This window comes from Anas platyrhynchos, chromosome 3 (assembly GCF_047663525.1).
Source record: "Anas platyrhynchos isolate ZD024472 breed Pekin duck chromosome 3, IASCAAS_PekinDuck_T2T, whole genome shotgun sequence".
NCBI lineage: Eukaryota > Metazoa > Chordata > Aves > Anseriformes > Anatidae > Anas > Anas platyrhynchos.
The window spans coordinates 19862353-19879692 of NC_092589.1; the positions used below are offsets into that span (position 1 = coordinate 19862353).

The window sequence follows — 17340 nt, forward strand, 5'->3', positions numbered from 1 at the left end:
GGCCGGATCTAGTGATAAGAAGTTGTTCTTCCAGCATGGGTATTCGCTGATGTCAGTATGGTGTTATGTAGGCAGAAGGGTCCTTATTGATAGGGTTTAGTAGAGAACAGATACTTTAATCTCTGCATTGGATGAGATTGTCACATTTTAATAGCCAGCTTGGCCTAGATTTATCTTACATCCATGGATGAACTTTATAAAACTAACGACAATTTTTATTTACATGTATGTGTTTATATATGTGTATTTATTATATACACTATATATACATCTATATGTATGTATACATTAAGTGAATCCAATCAAAACCCATCTCTGCAGTCCCATTAACCTCCCTCTGCTGCCCTTTTCAGGTAAAGTGCCTCTAATTGAGCAAAGCACAGAATTAGAAGTAGGAGCAGTGTCCATTGCGTGGCCAGGTTGCAATATGCTGGGAGGACAGGTGGGGACACACACGTGCGCGGCCCTCACCCACGGCGTAACTGCCTACTGGATGCAGTGCCCATAGGAGCTTCCTTGCTCCCAGCCTGCTGCTTTCCTTAATGATGTCTTTTGGAAGACCAACTTCAGAGCGTTTAATTTGTATTGTAAAAGTCCAAAATGAAAATCAGATAAATGGAGAGTTCAAAATTATTCCTGGCTATTTGATATGTTGTGTACAAAACAGATGCCTACATATGCACAGCATGGTTGTCTGCATGTGAGAATGTGCATGTATGTGCTGACACGGCCACACAAGGGAAAAAGACACTTTATGTGCATTCTTTCCAAAGTCTTGGTATGCAACAGGCACATGGTATGAGCAGTGAGATAAATGTATGACAAATGGCAGTCTTTTCGCCTAGTCCCGTGTTCTCACCATAATGGGTGCCCTTGACTTCAGTATAGCCCTGTGTTTGCGCAGAAGTGAATATGCCCAAGACTGAGTGAGGTCAGATTTAAAAGAGAATATGTTAGATGTAATCAGACAACTATGAGCTTGCATCCTTCTTTCCTTCATCGCCGTCAGGTACTTAAGGGTCTGGCTTTGACAAACAAGTTTGTGGGCTCAGCCGTAACAGAAACCAGAACTTCTTATGTGCTGTTAGCAGAGTTGTAATCAGTACGTGTTTGTATTTTATTGATGTGGATACTAGATTGGGGTCACTGTACTGCTCTGTACGATTTAGAATTGTTCCTGTTAGTATATCCCCAAACTCATTTATGTGCGTGTTTTTCTTCCCTAGCAGCCTGTCACCAATTAACTGGCCGTACAGTCTGGCCTCCCTTCTGCCCTCTTGTCCCTTGAAGCCACTTTATCGTGGATGCTCCTTAGTAGTGAAGATCTGAAATCTGGAACTGCACTTACTGCAGCACAGACTACCGCTCTGTGTCCATCAGATTTACAGGATTGATTTTGCTTTCATATTCTGCATGCCGGAGTATTTTACATACAAAAGCTAGTCTCGACTGCCATGGTATTTGATCATTAATGCTTCAGTTTGACCTCATTACACATGAGCCATTATACTTCCATTACAGATTATGTGTGAAGCTTTGCTTGTTTGAAGTGAGAACCTATCAGAGGAAATGAATACTTAAACATATTTGATATTCTTTAAAGACAGCGGTAACCGCATGCATGTCTCTAATGGCAGAGTCCATGGAGAGAGTTCCATGAAGGATTGCTTTTAAAATGTTGCCATATCGTGGCTTTTTCACGCTCATGAATGGCTAAATATTTTTATTGCCTGCAGTTGGCCTGCCCTTGGCTTTTTAGCTTTTTAAACACTCCCTTTTCTCCCTCATTGGCTTTTAAGAATGTAGCTGGTTTGCTGCCAGTTCTAGTGGTAGCAGGTATCTCAGTGAAGTCTACGTTCGCGGACCATTACTGGAATGGTGGCTTCTTGTACTCATATTCAGATGCTGCTAAACTTACTAGAAACAATTTAATATATATTATATATTACATGCCATAATGTGTTCATTGATGTTTCAGTTAACATGCAAAGCCTCATAATACCTATGCATTCAAAAAGTAATAATAATTTGGATTTTAGCAGCTGAGAGAAATGAAGAGAACAGTTCCAATAATGTTTGATGATATATATTGGGATGTGATTTAATGTTCATCCAAACTTTACTATATTCCACATACAAAAAGTAGTGCCTTAGGTTTAGTAGAGGGGTAAGCTGAATTTTTACCATATTTTATTTCAGTAAGTCCTAACATTTCTAATGTTATCCGGACCTGTTTCTTTTAAGGTGATGAAATCAGTTGGATAAGGGGAAGAGAAAAATTAGGAATGGTGTTCCGATTTGCTGGTGGCCTTTGGTTAAACCATCCATTCAGCAGGCTGAGCTGCTGAAAACGTACAGATGGCACAGGGAGTGAGATCAAGCCTTAAAATGCTTTTCTGTTAAATCTGGACTTAGATGAGTTTGAATAACGAGCGCTTGTGTCAGCATGTTCTGAAGAGATCAATTGGAATTTTTTCCTGCTTAATTTGCAGGATTACTTTTCTCTCCTTTTTCTTTATGTCACACTTTGGGGGCACGTTGCTCAGTTGACCTGTTAAAAACATTTGAATTTCCCAATATTTCTGCTCCTTATCTGATAAGGGCCCACTCTTCTGGAGCGCAGAGACATCAGTGCAAAGTCTGATCCCCACGAAGGCGCTGTCAGGCTTAGTGAGCAGACAGGAGGAAATAGGCCTTGTGCTCTCTGTACGACAGGGTAAATTGTCCCGGTTGTCTGACACTAACCAGCTCACCTTCCCACCCCGTCTGTGTCCCTATCCCGTTGAAACACTGTTCACACCTGTTAGAAATACTCTGTGTTTGTTGTATGGGTGATACTTAATTTTAATGGAATCGCTAAAATGCATGACTAATCGAAGGAAATCTCTTACGATCTCTAACTGTTGTGTATTCTCATCTTTTTTTCTTCCCACACCATCTCACCTGTGTTCACCTTCCTTTGTGTTATGTCTATTTTAGATTGTAAGCTCCTCAAGGCAGGGAACTGATGCTTCTTCACTGTCTGTAAAGCACCTTTTATAACTGTGGTGCTCTTTGAAATATCAAATTCTAATAAATATTAGAATTTATTGCCAATGAGTTAAAAGTTTTTTTTTAATGTTTTAGCAACAGCAAGGGCAACAGGCCCGTGTGACACCATCTAGGAAAGGTACTCAGAGGACGGGGGGTAACTGTAAGAACCTGTGCATTGACAAGCAAGCAGGGCTGCTGTTTGGCTGTCCTTCCGTGTTTGACTGCTTTTGCAAACTGCTGTTGCTGGTGTAACCTGCGCAACCATCCTTCATCGCTTTCTCTTCCCGTTGTCTTTGATAGCAGCACTCCCCTTGTCAGTTCTCTCATCATCAGTCCTGTACGATGTCCTCTCTGAGCAGCTTTGAGCACCTCTGCCATGTGACTGTTAATTCAGCTGAAAAATTCCTCTCCTACGATTCCATAAGCACTGCGTTTCCCCCACCTCCTCACTCTGTCCTGGGTACTCCAAACTTATGACTCTGTGGGTATGGGCAGCTGAGTTCACTGTACTAACACTCTGTGATTTTCCTTTCACCTGGCTATTAACATGGGAGAAAAACCCTTGTAAATACAGTGGTTTCCTTCAGCCCCTAACTTTCTGCTGTCCCAGCTGATTTGTTTTCTGCTGTCAACTTTGGGCTTTCCCCAGCTCTGACATGCCAAGAAACAGACACTTAATAGCTTTAAAAAGAAAAGAGGTGTATAACAACTGGGCTGAACCTTTTGCTGTGAGAATTGCTTTTTAATCACCCGGAGGATCTGGGAATTTATTATCTTTTTTTTGTTGTTTTATGGTGTACATCCTCCAGCAGTCAGTGGCAGGGATGAGATGCTGTGTATCAGGTTGCATTAGGAAAAGGTTCTGGGTCTGTCTCTGTTGCACCAAGCTTCCAAATGGTTTGTTTGTGATGAAATCATGTGGAGTGCAAGAATTTACACAGTTGGAGAGACATGGATTGTGCCTAGACACAATCTCGGTTCAATTACATGAATGAAGTTGAAACGTGTACAAGCAGGAAGATCAAAAATTAAAGATAACACCATCTTGTTTACACAGCTCCTCTTAATCCTAGTGGTTTTGATCAGTGACCGAGGTAAAATAATGTGCTGTAGATCTCCTTCCAGCTGGAATGTAAAATCTGGGGGACGGAATTGATACTTTCTTTTTTTCATACATTGTGCATCCTCGTCTGAATACGTGAGGTTGGTATGTCCTGTGGTGCTTCAAGCCATACTAAAACAATTACACAAGTACTTGCTAGCCTATTGTATAATTACATGCTGTGCTGTGGCCTCTAGTTCTGCTTAGGACAGATCTGCAGGTAAATCAGAAATGGCCTGTGAGGTAGATTGGTGGTGGGTGGTTGCTCAGGGCTTGTGTGTGTCTGAGTTGGGCCCCCCCATAATGGGAACACCACTGATGGGTTCTGCGACCTCCAGACTCTCTTCAGACACGTGCAGCAAACCTTCGCTGCCAGGCTGCCTCGCTCGACCCCTACTGCTGGGAAGGGTTTCAGATACACACCTACAAACCACGCTGGAGAGAATTTAAAAATGCAGATGAAATAATAATGTATTTTCCATAAAGTTTCCATAAGGTTTTCCAGCATGTATTTAGTTCATTTTTAGATCAATGAACAATAAATTTGCTCTGTGGAGAAACTTTCTACAAGGAATTACATGGACGTTGCAAACTGAGGTCATGAAAAATAATCGTCACTAGCAACACTAACAAAATAAATTAGTCTTTTTAACATACTCATTCCTCCCTTCCCCTGCTGCCTGTAGGTCTATTCAGTCCCTGTTGAGGATGTAGATTGCCTTGTCATTAAATGTAACTGCTCTCCTTGCAAAATGAAATGTTGTAGGTTTATACAAGTATGAAGCACCTTCCATGCAACTTCAGTGTGCTAATTGCAGTGCACACGTTTCCTGGTGCTGCTCTTGGCTTTCTTTTTTATTTCTCAAAACACAATGATAACCTCTTCCCCTGACTATTTGTAGCATTGGAGGAGCCCCTCTCTGTTCTTTATGCACAGCCAGGTTGCTCATGCTCTACGCTGTAACTCAGGTTATTCATTGCATGGTGAAGGACAGGTACAGAAATTTAGTGTTTGGTGCTACAAAGTAGGTTGTTCATTCTCATTTGGAGGAAAAAAAAAAAAAAAAAGGTAAGCAAGAGGCAGCTGTGTGATCCTGCAGGTGATTTAAAATAAATCCTTATAAGCCTCTGGGTATAAATCCTCACTGACAACACTGCAGAAGTGGTTACGGGGAGAATTAAACAGGGCTTCTCCCTTGGTAAGGTCTCTTTTTGGTGTTTGAGAGAGATTTTAAATTCTTCTTTGTTTTTTGAGTGTTAAAAATGAGTCGTTTCTAGTCCACTGAGATGAAAAGCAAAGATTTGAGTGTAGTAGCAAAGAGGTCTGTAATAGCAGTGACTCTTAAAGTCTCTGCAAAGTTGGACTGACAGCAGATTGGCAACAATTGTCTGATAAAGTCTGCACTATATAATCCCTATTCGTTGCAAAGCCTTTATCTAAATATCCACTTTAAAATATATCCGGAGAAATAGTTGGTAGCTGAAAGTCGCTGAGAATACCCGAGGGGTGGTGGGTGGGGGAATCTTTGTTCTGGTCTGAAATTTGCATGACTTTGCTGCAAATAGATGTAAATAGGCATTGCAATAGAAAATGTTGTTTTATTGTGTTTTATTTACCTTATCTGAGAGAGTGGATGGGAAAATAACTAAATATGGCTAGGAAGAAATTAACAGTTACTGCTGAAAGTGTTTTGTGACATGGAAATAAACTGATGCTCAGAGCTACCTGCAGTTCTTTCCACATGCTGCATCTGTAAAGGTTCCCTAAACTTAACTCTACTTAATGCTCGTGACTTAATAGTGGAAATCATGTTAGTCTGGTGTTTAGGCAGAGATAAAATGATAAGAAAGGATATCAGAAATCCTGGGTTAAAAAGCCAGCTCATCTTTAGGCTAACTAAGCTGAGAATCCTTTTTCCCCACAGTTAGCTATAAGTTAACAGAAGCAGAAATAACATCTCCAATTAGTTACTTGAAAGTATTGTTTTCCCTTCACGTAATGACAAAACCTATTTTTAAGGAACTGCCGTATCCAAGCAGATGCATTGTGTTTTATCTCTCCCCTCAGTAAAGGACCACTTCAGTCCAGTAATAATTTAGAAAATCTCGCTGGAACTCAGGTAGTGACAATGGAAATACATAGAAAAACTGATGGTGGGTGCCCTGGTCATCCTGTTTGACCAGGCTGGAAACACGAGGCGGATTGTTACTTTGGTTCAATTGATGGAGGTCTGGAGAAACACTGTTAGTCCCTTCAGAATCACCCGAGTAATGGACGACTGATCCAGCAGGTGGTGTTACAACTCTGCAGGCATTAGGGATTAACGTGGTTACCATAGGAAGTTATGTAGAACTGCAGAGTTGGTTTGCAAACTTTGCTGACATGCTGCTCAGACAATTCATACCTGGTAAGGTTGGGTTGTTAATGGGTATTGGGGCCTTCCTTCCTAACATCCAAGGTTGAGCTAGCAGTCGATAAAAAACTTGTTGTGTGTCTGCATTGCAGAATCTTCGGCCTCAGGAAAGTCGGACTGTGTTCAGTGGCTCCGTCAGCATCCCATCGATCACGAAGTCCCGCACAGAACCAGGACGATCAATGAGCGCAAGCAGCGGGTTAGCAGCAAGTAAGCAAACAGACCTGTTGGGTTGGGGCTATGCACAAGTGTTTTAGGGAAGTTAGAATTAAAACAGCATTCTTACCCTTGGGACTACTTTGCTGCTGCTTAAGTGTTTTAAATCATTGCCAAGTTGTTCTCAAGTTCCATGGTTACTCTGTTTGTTGCTGACTTGCCTCTCTTGCTGCTGGTGCAGAGGAAGCAGTGGGAAACTGACTGCTGGTATGGAAGTGTTGTGCTGCACTGAATTGGAAACCCTTTTCCTAGTGCTGCCATGCTACCTCATGTGCCAGTCAGCACAGGTCACTGCCACCAGACAAGTGATGAAATAATAGAGCATGTGAAAACAGCCAGCTGCTTGCAGAAAGCACATATGTCTGCTAGAATCTGTATGTGCTGGCGTGACCCTATGCACTCCCTGGGGAGATGCAACTGTAACGAGGCTGCCAGCACAGCAGTTTCTTCAACTGCTGTCTCTTTAGGGACACAGTGACTCTGTCCGTGCTGTGTAAAGCATGCTAACTCTGACACGCCAAGGGAAGAACCAGAGAATCCCTAGGAAAAACTGTGTCTGGCATCAGACGAGATAAAAGCCCACATCAGCTGCAAGCCATGAGCTGAGCATCTTGGGACGTGCTGAAGGAAAGCAGAAACAGCTAGAGGAACAGCTAACAAAATTTCTGGTACCTTGACCAGGCATCTGTAACACAGCTTAATTCCTCTGCGTGTTTTAGGATCATCTGCACAGAATGGCAGCGCGTTGCGGAGGGAATTCTCAGGAGGTAGCTATGGAGCAAAGCGACAGCCGATGGCATCGCCCTCAGACGGCTCCTTGTCCTCTGGTGGCCTGGACCAGGGCAGTGACGCACCGACAAGGGACTATGAGCGAGAGGTGAGTGACAGGATAAAGAGGAGAAAATCAAAGCATGTTGATAAGGATGAGGAAGTTAAATTATGTCAGGGGTTTGGGTGGTGTAAGAATTTATTCACAGAGAAGGCCGATCAAGCATCAGAATAGGCTTCCCAGTGAAGTGAGAGAGCCCCCACCCCTGGAGGTATATAAAGGGCATGTGGACGTGGCACATGGGTACGTGGTTTAGTGATGGGACTTGGGAGGTCAGGCTGACAGTTGGACTTGATAACCTTGAAGGTCTTTTCCAAGCCAGATGATTATACAATTGTGTTCTAACTCTGTTCCTAGTATATAATGTGTAGAAAATTCTCTTTGCACTCCTCACCTGTAGATACAGGGACAGTGAGGTTCCCAAAACTACTGGCCCAGTAGACTAACAGCTTGGTAGCAACATCTCACAGCTTGAAGTGGTGATACTACTTCTGCCCTTTATTTGCAGACTCATAAGCTATATTAGCAAATATTTAACAGCAGGCATTTTGTCATAGTCATCAGAATGCCTGAAGTTAATGAGGTAATTTAAGAATTACCATATAATAATTTCCTTTAGAGCAGAAACTGGATTTGATCATTTACATTTTGTGCAAAATGAGACTGTAATTATGACTGGATGACAATCCTGCCCAGTGCTAAACTCAGTCCCTCCAGCCAGGAATGTTTTATGTAGGAGGGCTCAATCTGCAGCTGGCCAGCCAAACTTCACCAGCCTATTTTCAAACCAAGGAATGAGAAAACCAGAGATCACACAGGCTTTTCGTGGTACAGAAGGGCAAGTGTCAACCCAAACTCAGGTCAGACATATTTGCATTCTGCTGTACTCAGGAAGATCTAATTAGAGTATCTTGACCAGAATCATTTCAATTAATATTCTGGGAGCGTCATAGAAGAAACTGTGATAAAGCGTGCACCATGAAGATTCCACCAGTTAGCGAAGAGCATCCTGGGTTCTAAGTTGCAAAAAGGCAGGAGCTGTTGTAGCTCACAAGCAACTTGGAGTTGCACGCTCAGGCTCATGAAGAGGCCCTCAGTAATGTGCAAGCTGCGAGAATCCCACAGGTGTTGTACCCTTGTACCAGCATCAGTTATGCCTACTGTAAGCAGCAGATTTGACAGCTTACTCTTAATTCCCACCCCCTTGCCAAGAAATTCTGAGCAAAGAAAATTCCTCCATATTTTTGGACACAAGCAAAATATGTGTAGGCCTTTGAATCCAGTCACCTGTTGCTCAGACACCCAGAGTCACTCAGGCTTCGTGTTGTTACTTACTGGTGTTCTTCCTGTCTCTTGGCTGCAGGACTCTGACTCTCCAAGACACTCTACTGCGTCGAACAGCTCCAACCTCAGCAGCCCTCCCAGTCCAGTTTCTCCTCACAAGACCAAGAGCCTCTCCCTGGAGAGCTCTGACCATGTGAGTTGGGACTCATGAACTGCTTCAGCTTTCAGATTCGACATCACAGCAGCTTGCTGTCCCCTTCACCTCTTCCAGTTCCCACCTTCATCATCTTAACCCTCCCCGTTGCCCATCTCAGTGATCTGGGAGTGGGCTAGAGAGGCTGGTCGTCTTCAGCACTGTTCAGCACTGCCTCACCCTCTCTTCCCCAGATTTGACAGCAGCAATTGAGCAAAGCTAGGGTGTTGGTAAATACCAGATGCTGTTAGATTTGTATTAGTCTTGGTTTCATTTTTGTGGTTACAGCTGCTTTAAAGACATATTTATCCCACCCCCCAATTCCCTCAAAAGTAGCTTAAATAGACCAGACCAGTGTCAACAGGAGAAAATTTAGAGGGATTTTTTTTTTTTCATGCAATAGCTTGTTGTACTGTACAAAAGTAGCACAGAGACCCCTTCCCCTGCATGGGGAACGATCAGTATGTCAGAGGCACATAAAAGCTTTCAGCCACCACATTTGAATGTCAATCTGATTGTTGCCAGCAAATCCTTATTGATTAAGATGATGCATATTTTACTACCGTACAGAGTTTAAATAAATACACAGATGTTAGAGTAAAATATGTATGTATATATTTAAAAAAAGAAAAAAAAAATCAAAAAAAAAATTGTGTATGCAGCAGAAGATGGATGCTTATTTAAGAGAGCCTTTAATTTAAGATTTGTGTTGTCCCTGTTTTCATGCTTGGTGATATACAGACTTGCAGGCCTGGCCTAAAACCTTTTGCAGGACAGACAGTCATTTACTCATGTTGCACACCATTTGCTGCACTGCCAGGAGTCCCCGCAGTACTTTCACATTTCTTTACTTCTGGCAGTGGTTTAGCTGAGGCTGTAATTCCCGCTTTCATGTTACTCCTCCTCCTTTGCAAAAATGACAATGATTGGAAAGCAACCCCTGCCCTGAGAACCAAGGGCCCCGGTCAGCCAGGCGGCTGCCCTGGGTTATTCTGTGCTAGCTGTGCAGCTGAGATACCTTACGGCATGCTATGGTAGAGGTCCTTACAGCAGCAAGGGAGCTCAGTGCCGCAGGATTCAGCAGGAAAACTGCTTCCCTGGGTCAGCCTTTGGCCAGGTTTAAGGAAGGGAGCAGCCTTCCACATCCCTTTCATCATCCCCGAACAGCAAACTGTTACCGTTGTTACCAAATACTAGTTTGTAATACACCAACCAAACGAGTGCTCTTATCCTGAAGCCAGCCGTCGCTGGCTGTGCTGTCACTGTAGCAATGAAGAACCTTGAAGACTGACCTCATACTGTTCACACTGTGGTCATCGAAGATGCCTAGCCACCCACAACTGCCGTGCTGGCAAGGTTGGTTTTCCTCTCCCATGCTGTGGGTTTGTGCAATTTGCAGTTGTTTCTGTGTGCTCACCTGCTGTTTGGTTCCAGTAGCAGTTCAGGAGGCCAGAAAGTATTGCAGTGAATGACAGAGCCTGCTGCAGCTGCAGAAATAAGTAAAAAGCTGGAGCTGGTCATGCAGTCAACAGAATAACGTGAGAGGCCGATGTACAGATGTGTGGTAAGAGCAGATGTCTCATCTCTTCATTTAGCAAGGCAGATGTGTTTTTTATTTGGGAGTGTTCAAACAAGCCTCTTTTCTCAGTAGTATTGTTGCTGGTGTTTATACTATTACCATAGCCAAACATGTGAGGGTTTTCTGCATTTAGAATACTGTTTCTTGGTGGGTTTCAGAAACTTGCTATGGCTCTTAAACCATTACATATTCTTGCGGTCAGCAGTGATAGAGTGTTTCACCCACATAGAGATGTTTGGAGTTTTCCAGTTTGTGTCTTCTGTAATGGAAGTTATAGGTAAGTTCAAACTGTGTACAGTAATTTCCAGGTATGATCCCAATGTGAAACAGGGAATGAGACACAGATCGTTGCCTGTACCATTTTATCATGCTGGGTCTCCTAAGTAAGATTTCTCTTTCACTCTGAATCAAAAGGCTTGTCAAAGTTTGAGCTCATTAAATACTATTTTGGGACAGGAATTCAGTATTATTTTTGAAACCATCATATCAAAAACCTGTCTCTTTCCCCGATTTGGGTTTTTCAGAGTAGCAAGACAGTAGCGTGTGGTTTTTCTTTTTTTGTTTTGTTTTCACTTCAAAGCTACTATTTTTGCAAGCCTGGCATTTAATATTAAAAGCTTTAGCAAACAGTTAAGCACTTGAAATTAATTCCTTCCAGAAGAGGTTTTAATCGTTCTGAGGAACAGATAGGCAGGGCATTATTGGCATTACTGAACTCCACATCGGCTTCTTTTTAAAGGCTGCATATTGCTTCAAGTATAGCCACTCCTTTTTTCCCCCAATTTCGTCCTGTTGGTGAAGCATGGCCACACACTCTTCAAAGACTTTGCAGACTAGTTTTGTATTTACTGTATGTTGTATTTAAATATTAATGTTATTTTGCTATTCAGAGAAGGCATTTAAACGGCGGTCATTTAAGACAGAGCAGCCTGTGTGACAGGTCCCCAGGAGAGGGTCACAGCATCTTTTTTTAATGCATTTATTTTTTTTAGTTGAGCTGATGTTCTACATGAAAATGGAACCCAAAGAGCCACTACACAGAACACAATGAGAATAACTAAACGTGCATGTTTACTATGTTACAGCACCTGAAAGGTATTGCTAGCCCAAACTGACATTTTCAGGCAGAGCAGAGGTCAGCTGTGTTAGAACACTAAGATCCACAGGACAAGAGCTCCACAGGCCTATGCTGTTTGCACACCACAATTTTTAAGCTTTGGCAGTCTCCTTTAGGATCACTATATTTAATCATTTGTTTGGTACTGTGTATTTTTATATGCATCTGTTAAAAAGAGAAACAGAAACTGTTCTCTCAGTTGAAATACAAATGACCACATCACTTACCTGAAAGGAGAAAGGGTGTCCTAGGACTTGAATAGTTTTTATATATTTAGGGGCCATTTGGTTATACACAATTTTAAACCACACTCATCTTTTTTTGTTGTTATGAACACTGAAAACAAACGCATACTGTAGCTGAGCTTTTTGAATACTTATTGGCTAGGAGAAGTAACTTGGTCATTTGAACTGTTAAAGACTTTTGCCTGGTATCTTAAAGACAGTTGTCTCTTAAGGCTTGATGTCTCTTAAGGCTACTTTGCACTGTAGCATTGTTTCAACTCCACAAGTAGAGGGCTGCAATTTGTCCAGGGAGCTTAAAAATCTCCACCCCCCCCCTTTTTTTTTTTAAACTGTAGCATATGTTCTGTGTACACAATATGTATCTAGCTGTTTATTTCTTTTTGGCTGAGACTGAAGGTAGCTTGCATTTATGACACTACTTAAACATATGGGTTGTTGGTTTTTTGTTGTTGTTGTTTTTTCCTCTTTTATTTTGGTGGCAACAGAAGATCTGAAGAGTCAGGCAGCTACTAAGGACTCCAGGTTACAGAATGAAAAAGGTTTGGTCAGTAGCTTTCCCCTGCACGTGCATGGCCAGAGGCGTGTGGCTTTCCACATTTCATGAACCCCAAAACAGGGTTATAGTGCTTTCTTCTATGTTGTACCTGACCTGCAGAAAACAGCCGATGGTGTCAAAAAACATTCCTGTTTCTGATGAAGTAGCTTCTTTTCCTCTTGGTTAGTTGCTGCAACTTGTTATGATGTGCATTTTTGTCCATTTTAACAAGTTTCAAAACTAAGTCAAAAATTTTGTCTTTAACTCTTATAAAATCAACGGCCAAGCATGTTTTCCTCATATATGCAGCAGAGGGGAGTAAAGGGGTTTCTCATACCAAAAAACAAAGTCCACAGAGCATTCCTATAGAAATAGAGGTTAACCACACCAACTGGCTCACAGAATATTAGCCTTCCAAAACACTTTAACAGGAAAAGATACTAGCCTCAGCCAGACCCTAAATGACAGGACAAACATACTCTGGGGTAGTAGTTTCTTGTTCAATTTTGTGTATGCTGTTTGGCTTAAATGAATACATGAAGGGCAAAGCCTGCTGCGGTGCAATGACCCTGTACCTCCTTAGCCTGAGAACCAGCGGCACATTCAGCTTCTGTGGTGTTTTTTTTGTTTGTTTCCACATAGGCGTCAGTTCCTTGGAGGAAATGAGACATTTTTTCTGTACTAACACAAACTGCACCCATCTGCATGTTCTGTGTTCATGCTGTATTTGATCGATGCCCTCAGAAACACATCTGCTACAGACTTTCCATTCTAAATTCAAACTCTACCTTGTCTTTCTTAAATGCAGAGGAAAAAATAGGTTATACTAAGCTATGGCTGGAGAGTCTCGTCCACAAGGAAGAAATCCACAAGCAAATCAGTGTTGGTATTTCAGAGCAATTATATCTGCCTTTTTATGTATGACAGTTTCATTTATTTAAAAAAAATGTTTAGTTTTTTTTTTTCATTGTAATATCATTGTACAGTTTTGCATGGCCTAGATGTAATCACTTTTGTGTTTTAGAGTATAAAAGCTGACAAGTGTGCGTGCAGGGGAAAGATTCTGCTTTTTTTTTTTTTTTTTTGCCTCTTCTCACTATTTTGTTTAATGCCCTCAGTGTTGTAGGGGACATTGTAAGAGATTCTTTGCTACAGAACAATGATGTAGATTCTTTTGCACAGAAATATTTAAGGTGGAGAAGTCAACAATGTAAAAATGACTTACCACCACTATTTTATGTCGGTAACACACTTAATATTAACCTACTTTGATGTACCGCAATAAAACAGGGAACTGTTAGAAATGCAGATGGTTTGTCTTTTTTTTCCTCCCCCCCCATACCTCTCCCTGTTAAGGTTTGAGGAGGAAATGGAAAGGGGAATAATCGCCTTCTAGAAGATAAGACCAGCACAAGCACACACTTGGAAGAAAAGCAGTGGGTACATAGTGCTATATAGCTTTAGCAGCTTTCAGACAAATTTAACAGAACCTTTTGTAAAAATTAAGCCAAGCCACTTTATACTTCGGTATATACTACAGTATTTGTGACCACCACTAGGTCATTTGTTCTGTGTTGGTATTTGTAGTCATTGTTTCTGAGGTTCCTCCTTGATTTAGTTCTGTATCAAGTGTTTCAGCTGCCCTAACGTTGGAGGCTGGATTCTTACTTAGGTGGCTGAGCTGCCTCCTCCAAACTGAGTCTCACGCATCTTGAAATGCATCTCAGAATACCTGCAAAGTTATTTGGAGTGTGTCCTGACCTGGTCTCACCTTCCACCAGTTCCTCCACAAGCCATGATACTTCCTCCACAGCAGAGACTGTTTGTTGGGACATCTTCCTTCTTGTTTGTTGTTGTGCTGGCAATATGCTTGGCTTTGATAGCAAACATCAATCCAGCAATTTCTCCCTCCCCGCCCTTGTGCAGCAGGAACACTGTGCTGCTGTTGGTCCTGTGTTGCGAGCAGTGCCCCCAGCATCTTATACAAAAGATCTGTGGTCATGTGAGCAAGTACGTAATGAATCTCCTCTGCCTGTGCTTACTGGCACTGTAATGCTCTTCAGTTATTTTGTTTTCCTTACAACCATTCCGGACATACTGGCTGTCCATCAGCAGAAACTTTGCTAGTTTCCTTGGCAGCTTTTTGTCCTTGCTTTTGAACATGAACATTTACCATCTCAACCCATTCCACCATTTTTACAGCTGTGACATCTAGAGCCAAAGGAAAAGTAAACAATATCTATCAGAACACAAAGCACTAAGAAAAGTTAGTGAATAAAGCTAAGCAGCTTTATGCAAAACTATTACTCTGTTACTATTACTGAATAGCAGTGTTCACACGTCTCAAAGTATCAGAACTAACCTGATGAGTGGTTTTAGTTGAATCAAGTAATGCTGGATTGTCCTAAAACAAGCCTGAAATCAAGCAGGTTATATGTTTATGATCCTGGAGGAAAGGCAATACAATAACCTGTTCTCCTATTTCTGATAGATCCCTACTGAGAGAAACCATTTATTCACCTGCTCTTTATCTCTGGCAGTGCCAGCAATCAGGCTTTCTTACCTAATGAAGTTTAAGCTCATACAGCCCTCTGCATGCCTGGGCTGTGCTAACCAAGTAGGCTCAGCTGCTGCTAAATGTCTTGTTCTTGACAGACACAGATGCCTGCCTCACTGGCACCAGATAAGCATCAACTCCAACAGCCACTCTTTCTTCACAGGTGGAGGAAGGGCAAAAAGAGCAGTGTCCAGGAACTCTTAATAGAGCAAGTAAAAAGGGAAAACAAGCAAAAGAAAAAGTTAATTATCAGGGATTGTAGCGGCCAGATCGATCGATGTTCAAACTGACATCCCTCTGGCTCCTGGTAAACTTGCCATCACTGTCACCACGTGACACAGCTGCAATGGAAAAGTGAAGGAATGAACAGGCCACAGTTGGCTTTGCGAGGGTAGCAGCAATTCTTTAAGCAAACAACTACAAAAGGGACGTGGAAGGGTCCCCTTTCCTGTGTTGCTGTCTATCTCAGAGAATAGGACACGGTTTACCTTTGTAGTCACTACACCACCAGAAGATGGAAAGACTGCAGGCCCACAGCACAAGCACTTTTTTTATTGAAATCAGAACTCGTACAGGTACAGGCTTTGTACAAAAAAAACTAAGAAAGTATATTTGCTAGCTTGACTCCAATAGTTTAAAATTGTGCGTCTGGTTTTAAACATGTGACAGTTGAAGCTTGAAATGCTCATGAGAGACACGACGTGTTTGTCTGCCTTGCCATAAGTTCTACATTACTGGAAATCAGCCAAAACCCCAGACTAGCTTTCAAGTTAGGAGTCCAGCAAACAATTGGTGTCAGAGATGTAGCTTATCTAACTCACCAAAGTCAATACCTACCCAGCAGTGAAGAATCCCACTCTTTGTGCTCAGATGTAGTTCTGTTGAATATTTGCCTCCCAGAACCGAGAAGAGTTGTGTGAGTATGTGTGTATTTAAAAGATATTGGCACTCAATTCACAGGTTTATAAAATGTTTCCTATGTTTGCCTTGCAAGCCAAAGAGAAGCAGAAAACATAAAACTTCATGTTATGTGTACACGCATCCTTTGCATTACATCAGCATCACTAAAATCCAGGAAGGTTCTTGGACTGCTGCCACTTGACTTACAAAAACAGGAGAAAGGGGGGCTGAGTGTGTCTGTGGTAGGGTACACCTTCTTATTTCATTCTGTAAGTCACAGTATGAAAACTACTTGAATTCCACCTTAGCAGGAAGGTTTTTTTTTAAAAAAAAAAAAAAAAAAAAAAAAAACCAACAAGAATTCCAAACATTTCAATACTAAATTCCACTCTTGTCCTCCTTCCCCTACCCGCTATATGTTAAAAAAAAAAAAAAAAAAACAGCGAAAAAAAAACAATATGCAGGTATCATCACAATGTTAAAAATGTATTCAGGGTAGTTGGCTGGTATCCTGAAACAGTAATACAAGCACTCACGACAGTTTCCAGCAAGCTGCAGACGGTCCTGGCAGTCGTTGTGTCGGACAGACAGAGCAAAGAACAGCTTTGTCTCCGTGAAACTCAGGCTTGGCTTCCAGGGCACAGGCTGCTGCTTCTCAAGAGGATGGAGAGTTAGGTGCAACACATGGGAGGCGAGAACATTCCTGGCAAGGCTCAGACCAACCGTGCCCTCAGAACAAGGTACGTTAGTTCATTATTACTCCTCTGGCTTCTTGCCCCGAGTGCTCCAGTATTTGCTGTATGCCTCCTGGAACATGTTTTTGCAGGGAATTTTGGCCTTCAGTTTGGTGCAGATAAGGAACGATCCCCCCATCTTCCGATGAAGAGAGTAGGTCTCTTCTGGTGGAGGGACAAGCCGATGCTTCAGCATGACTGGAATTAAACCGTGGATCTTTTCCGTGGTGCTTTGGTTGCCGAAATCAAAAGGTTCCTCAGACGCAAAAGCCTCTCCCAGGATGAGGACAGCATTTAAGTGTGCATCTTCCATTTCCTGCCCAAAAGGAAAGGGGCCCAAATTGTATCACTAACCATTTGGAACACCAGGGAGAAAAAGGAGATATACTACTCCTAACAGCAGCCAATTAGGAGAAATACCTACCTCTACCCACAATGAATGTGACCCCCAGACCCTGACAGACTGATAACCGGTTAATTCCAAGCACCTAAGCCTCCCAGAAGACTGACTGCCCAGTCATGAAGGTTCAGCAGCGTCACTACCTGTCTTGCTGAGGGAGTGAAGGGAGATGGAGGGCGTATAAAAGAAAAAGTAGTTTGGG

At 42.2% G+C, this 17340-nt stretch overlaps 2 protein-coding genes across 12 annotated transcripts in view; one reads left to right on the top strand and one right to left on the bottom strand.

The window, feature by feature from the left end:
- The window catches only part of CDC42BPA (CDC42 binding protein kinase alpha), a 149016-nt gene extending 135161 nt beyond the window's left edge, over window positions 1-13855 (top strand). For 7 of the 9 annotated variants that reach the window (XM_027453658.3, XM_027453660.3, XM_027453661.3 and 4 more), the window contains 3 exons: window positions 6642-6759; window positions 7485-7642; window positions 8958-13855. In XM_027453658.3, the coding sequence (XP_027309459.1) occupies window positions 6642-6759; window positions 7485-7642; window positions 8958-9089 (408 nt within the window). In that variant the 3' untranslated portion in view covers window positions 9090-13855. Of the gene's footprint in view, window positions 1-1226; window positions 3097-6641; window positions 6760-7484; window positions 7643-8957 lie in introns of those variants that run through there. The other 2 variants (XM_027453666.3, XM_027453665.3) reach the window with 2 other exon arrangements.
- Window positions 13856-15636: 1781 nt separating this feature from the next.
- The window catches only part of COQ8A (coenzyme Q8A), a 36458-nt gene continuing 34754 nt past the window's right edge, over window positions 15637-17340 (bottom strand). For all 3 annotated transcript variants that reach the window (XM_038176117.2, XM_038176118.2, XM_072035493.1), the window contains exon 15: window positions 15637-17054. In XM_038176117.2, coding sequence (XP_038032045.2) covers window positions 16761-17054 — 294 coding nt within the window. In that variant the 3' untranslated portion in view covers window positions 15637-16760. The remainder of the gene's footprint in view (window positions 17055-17340) is intronic.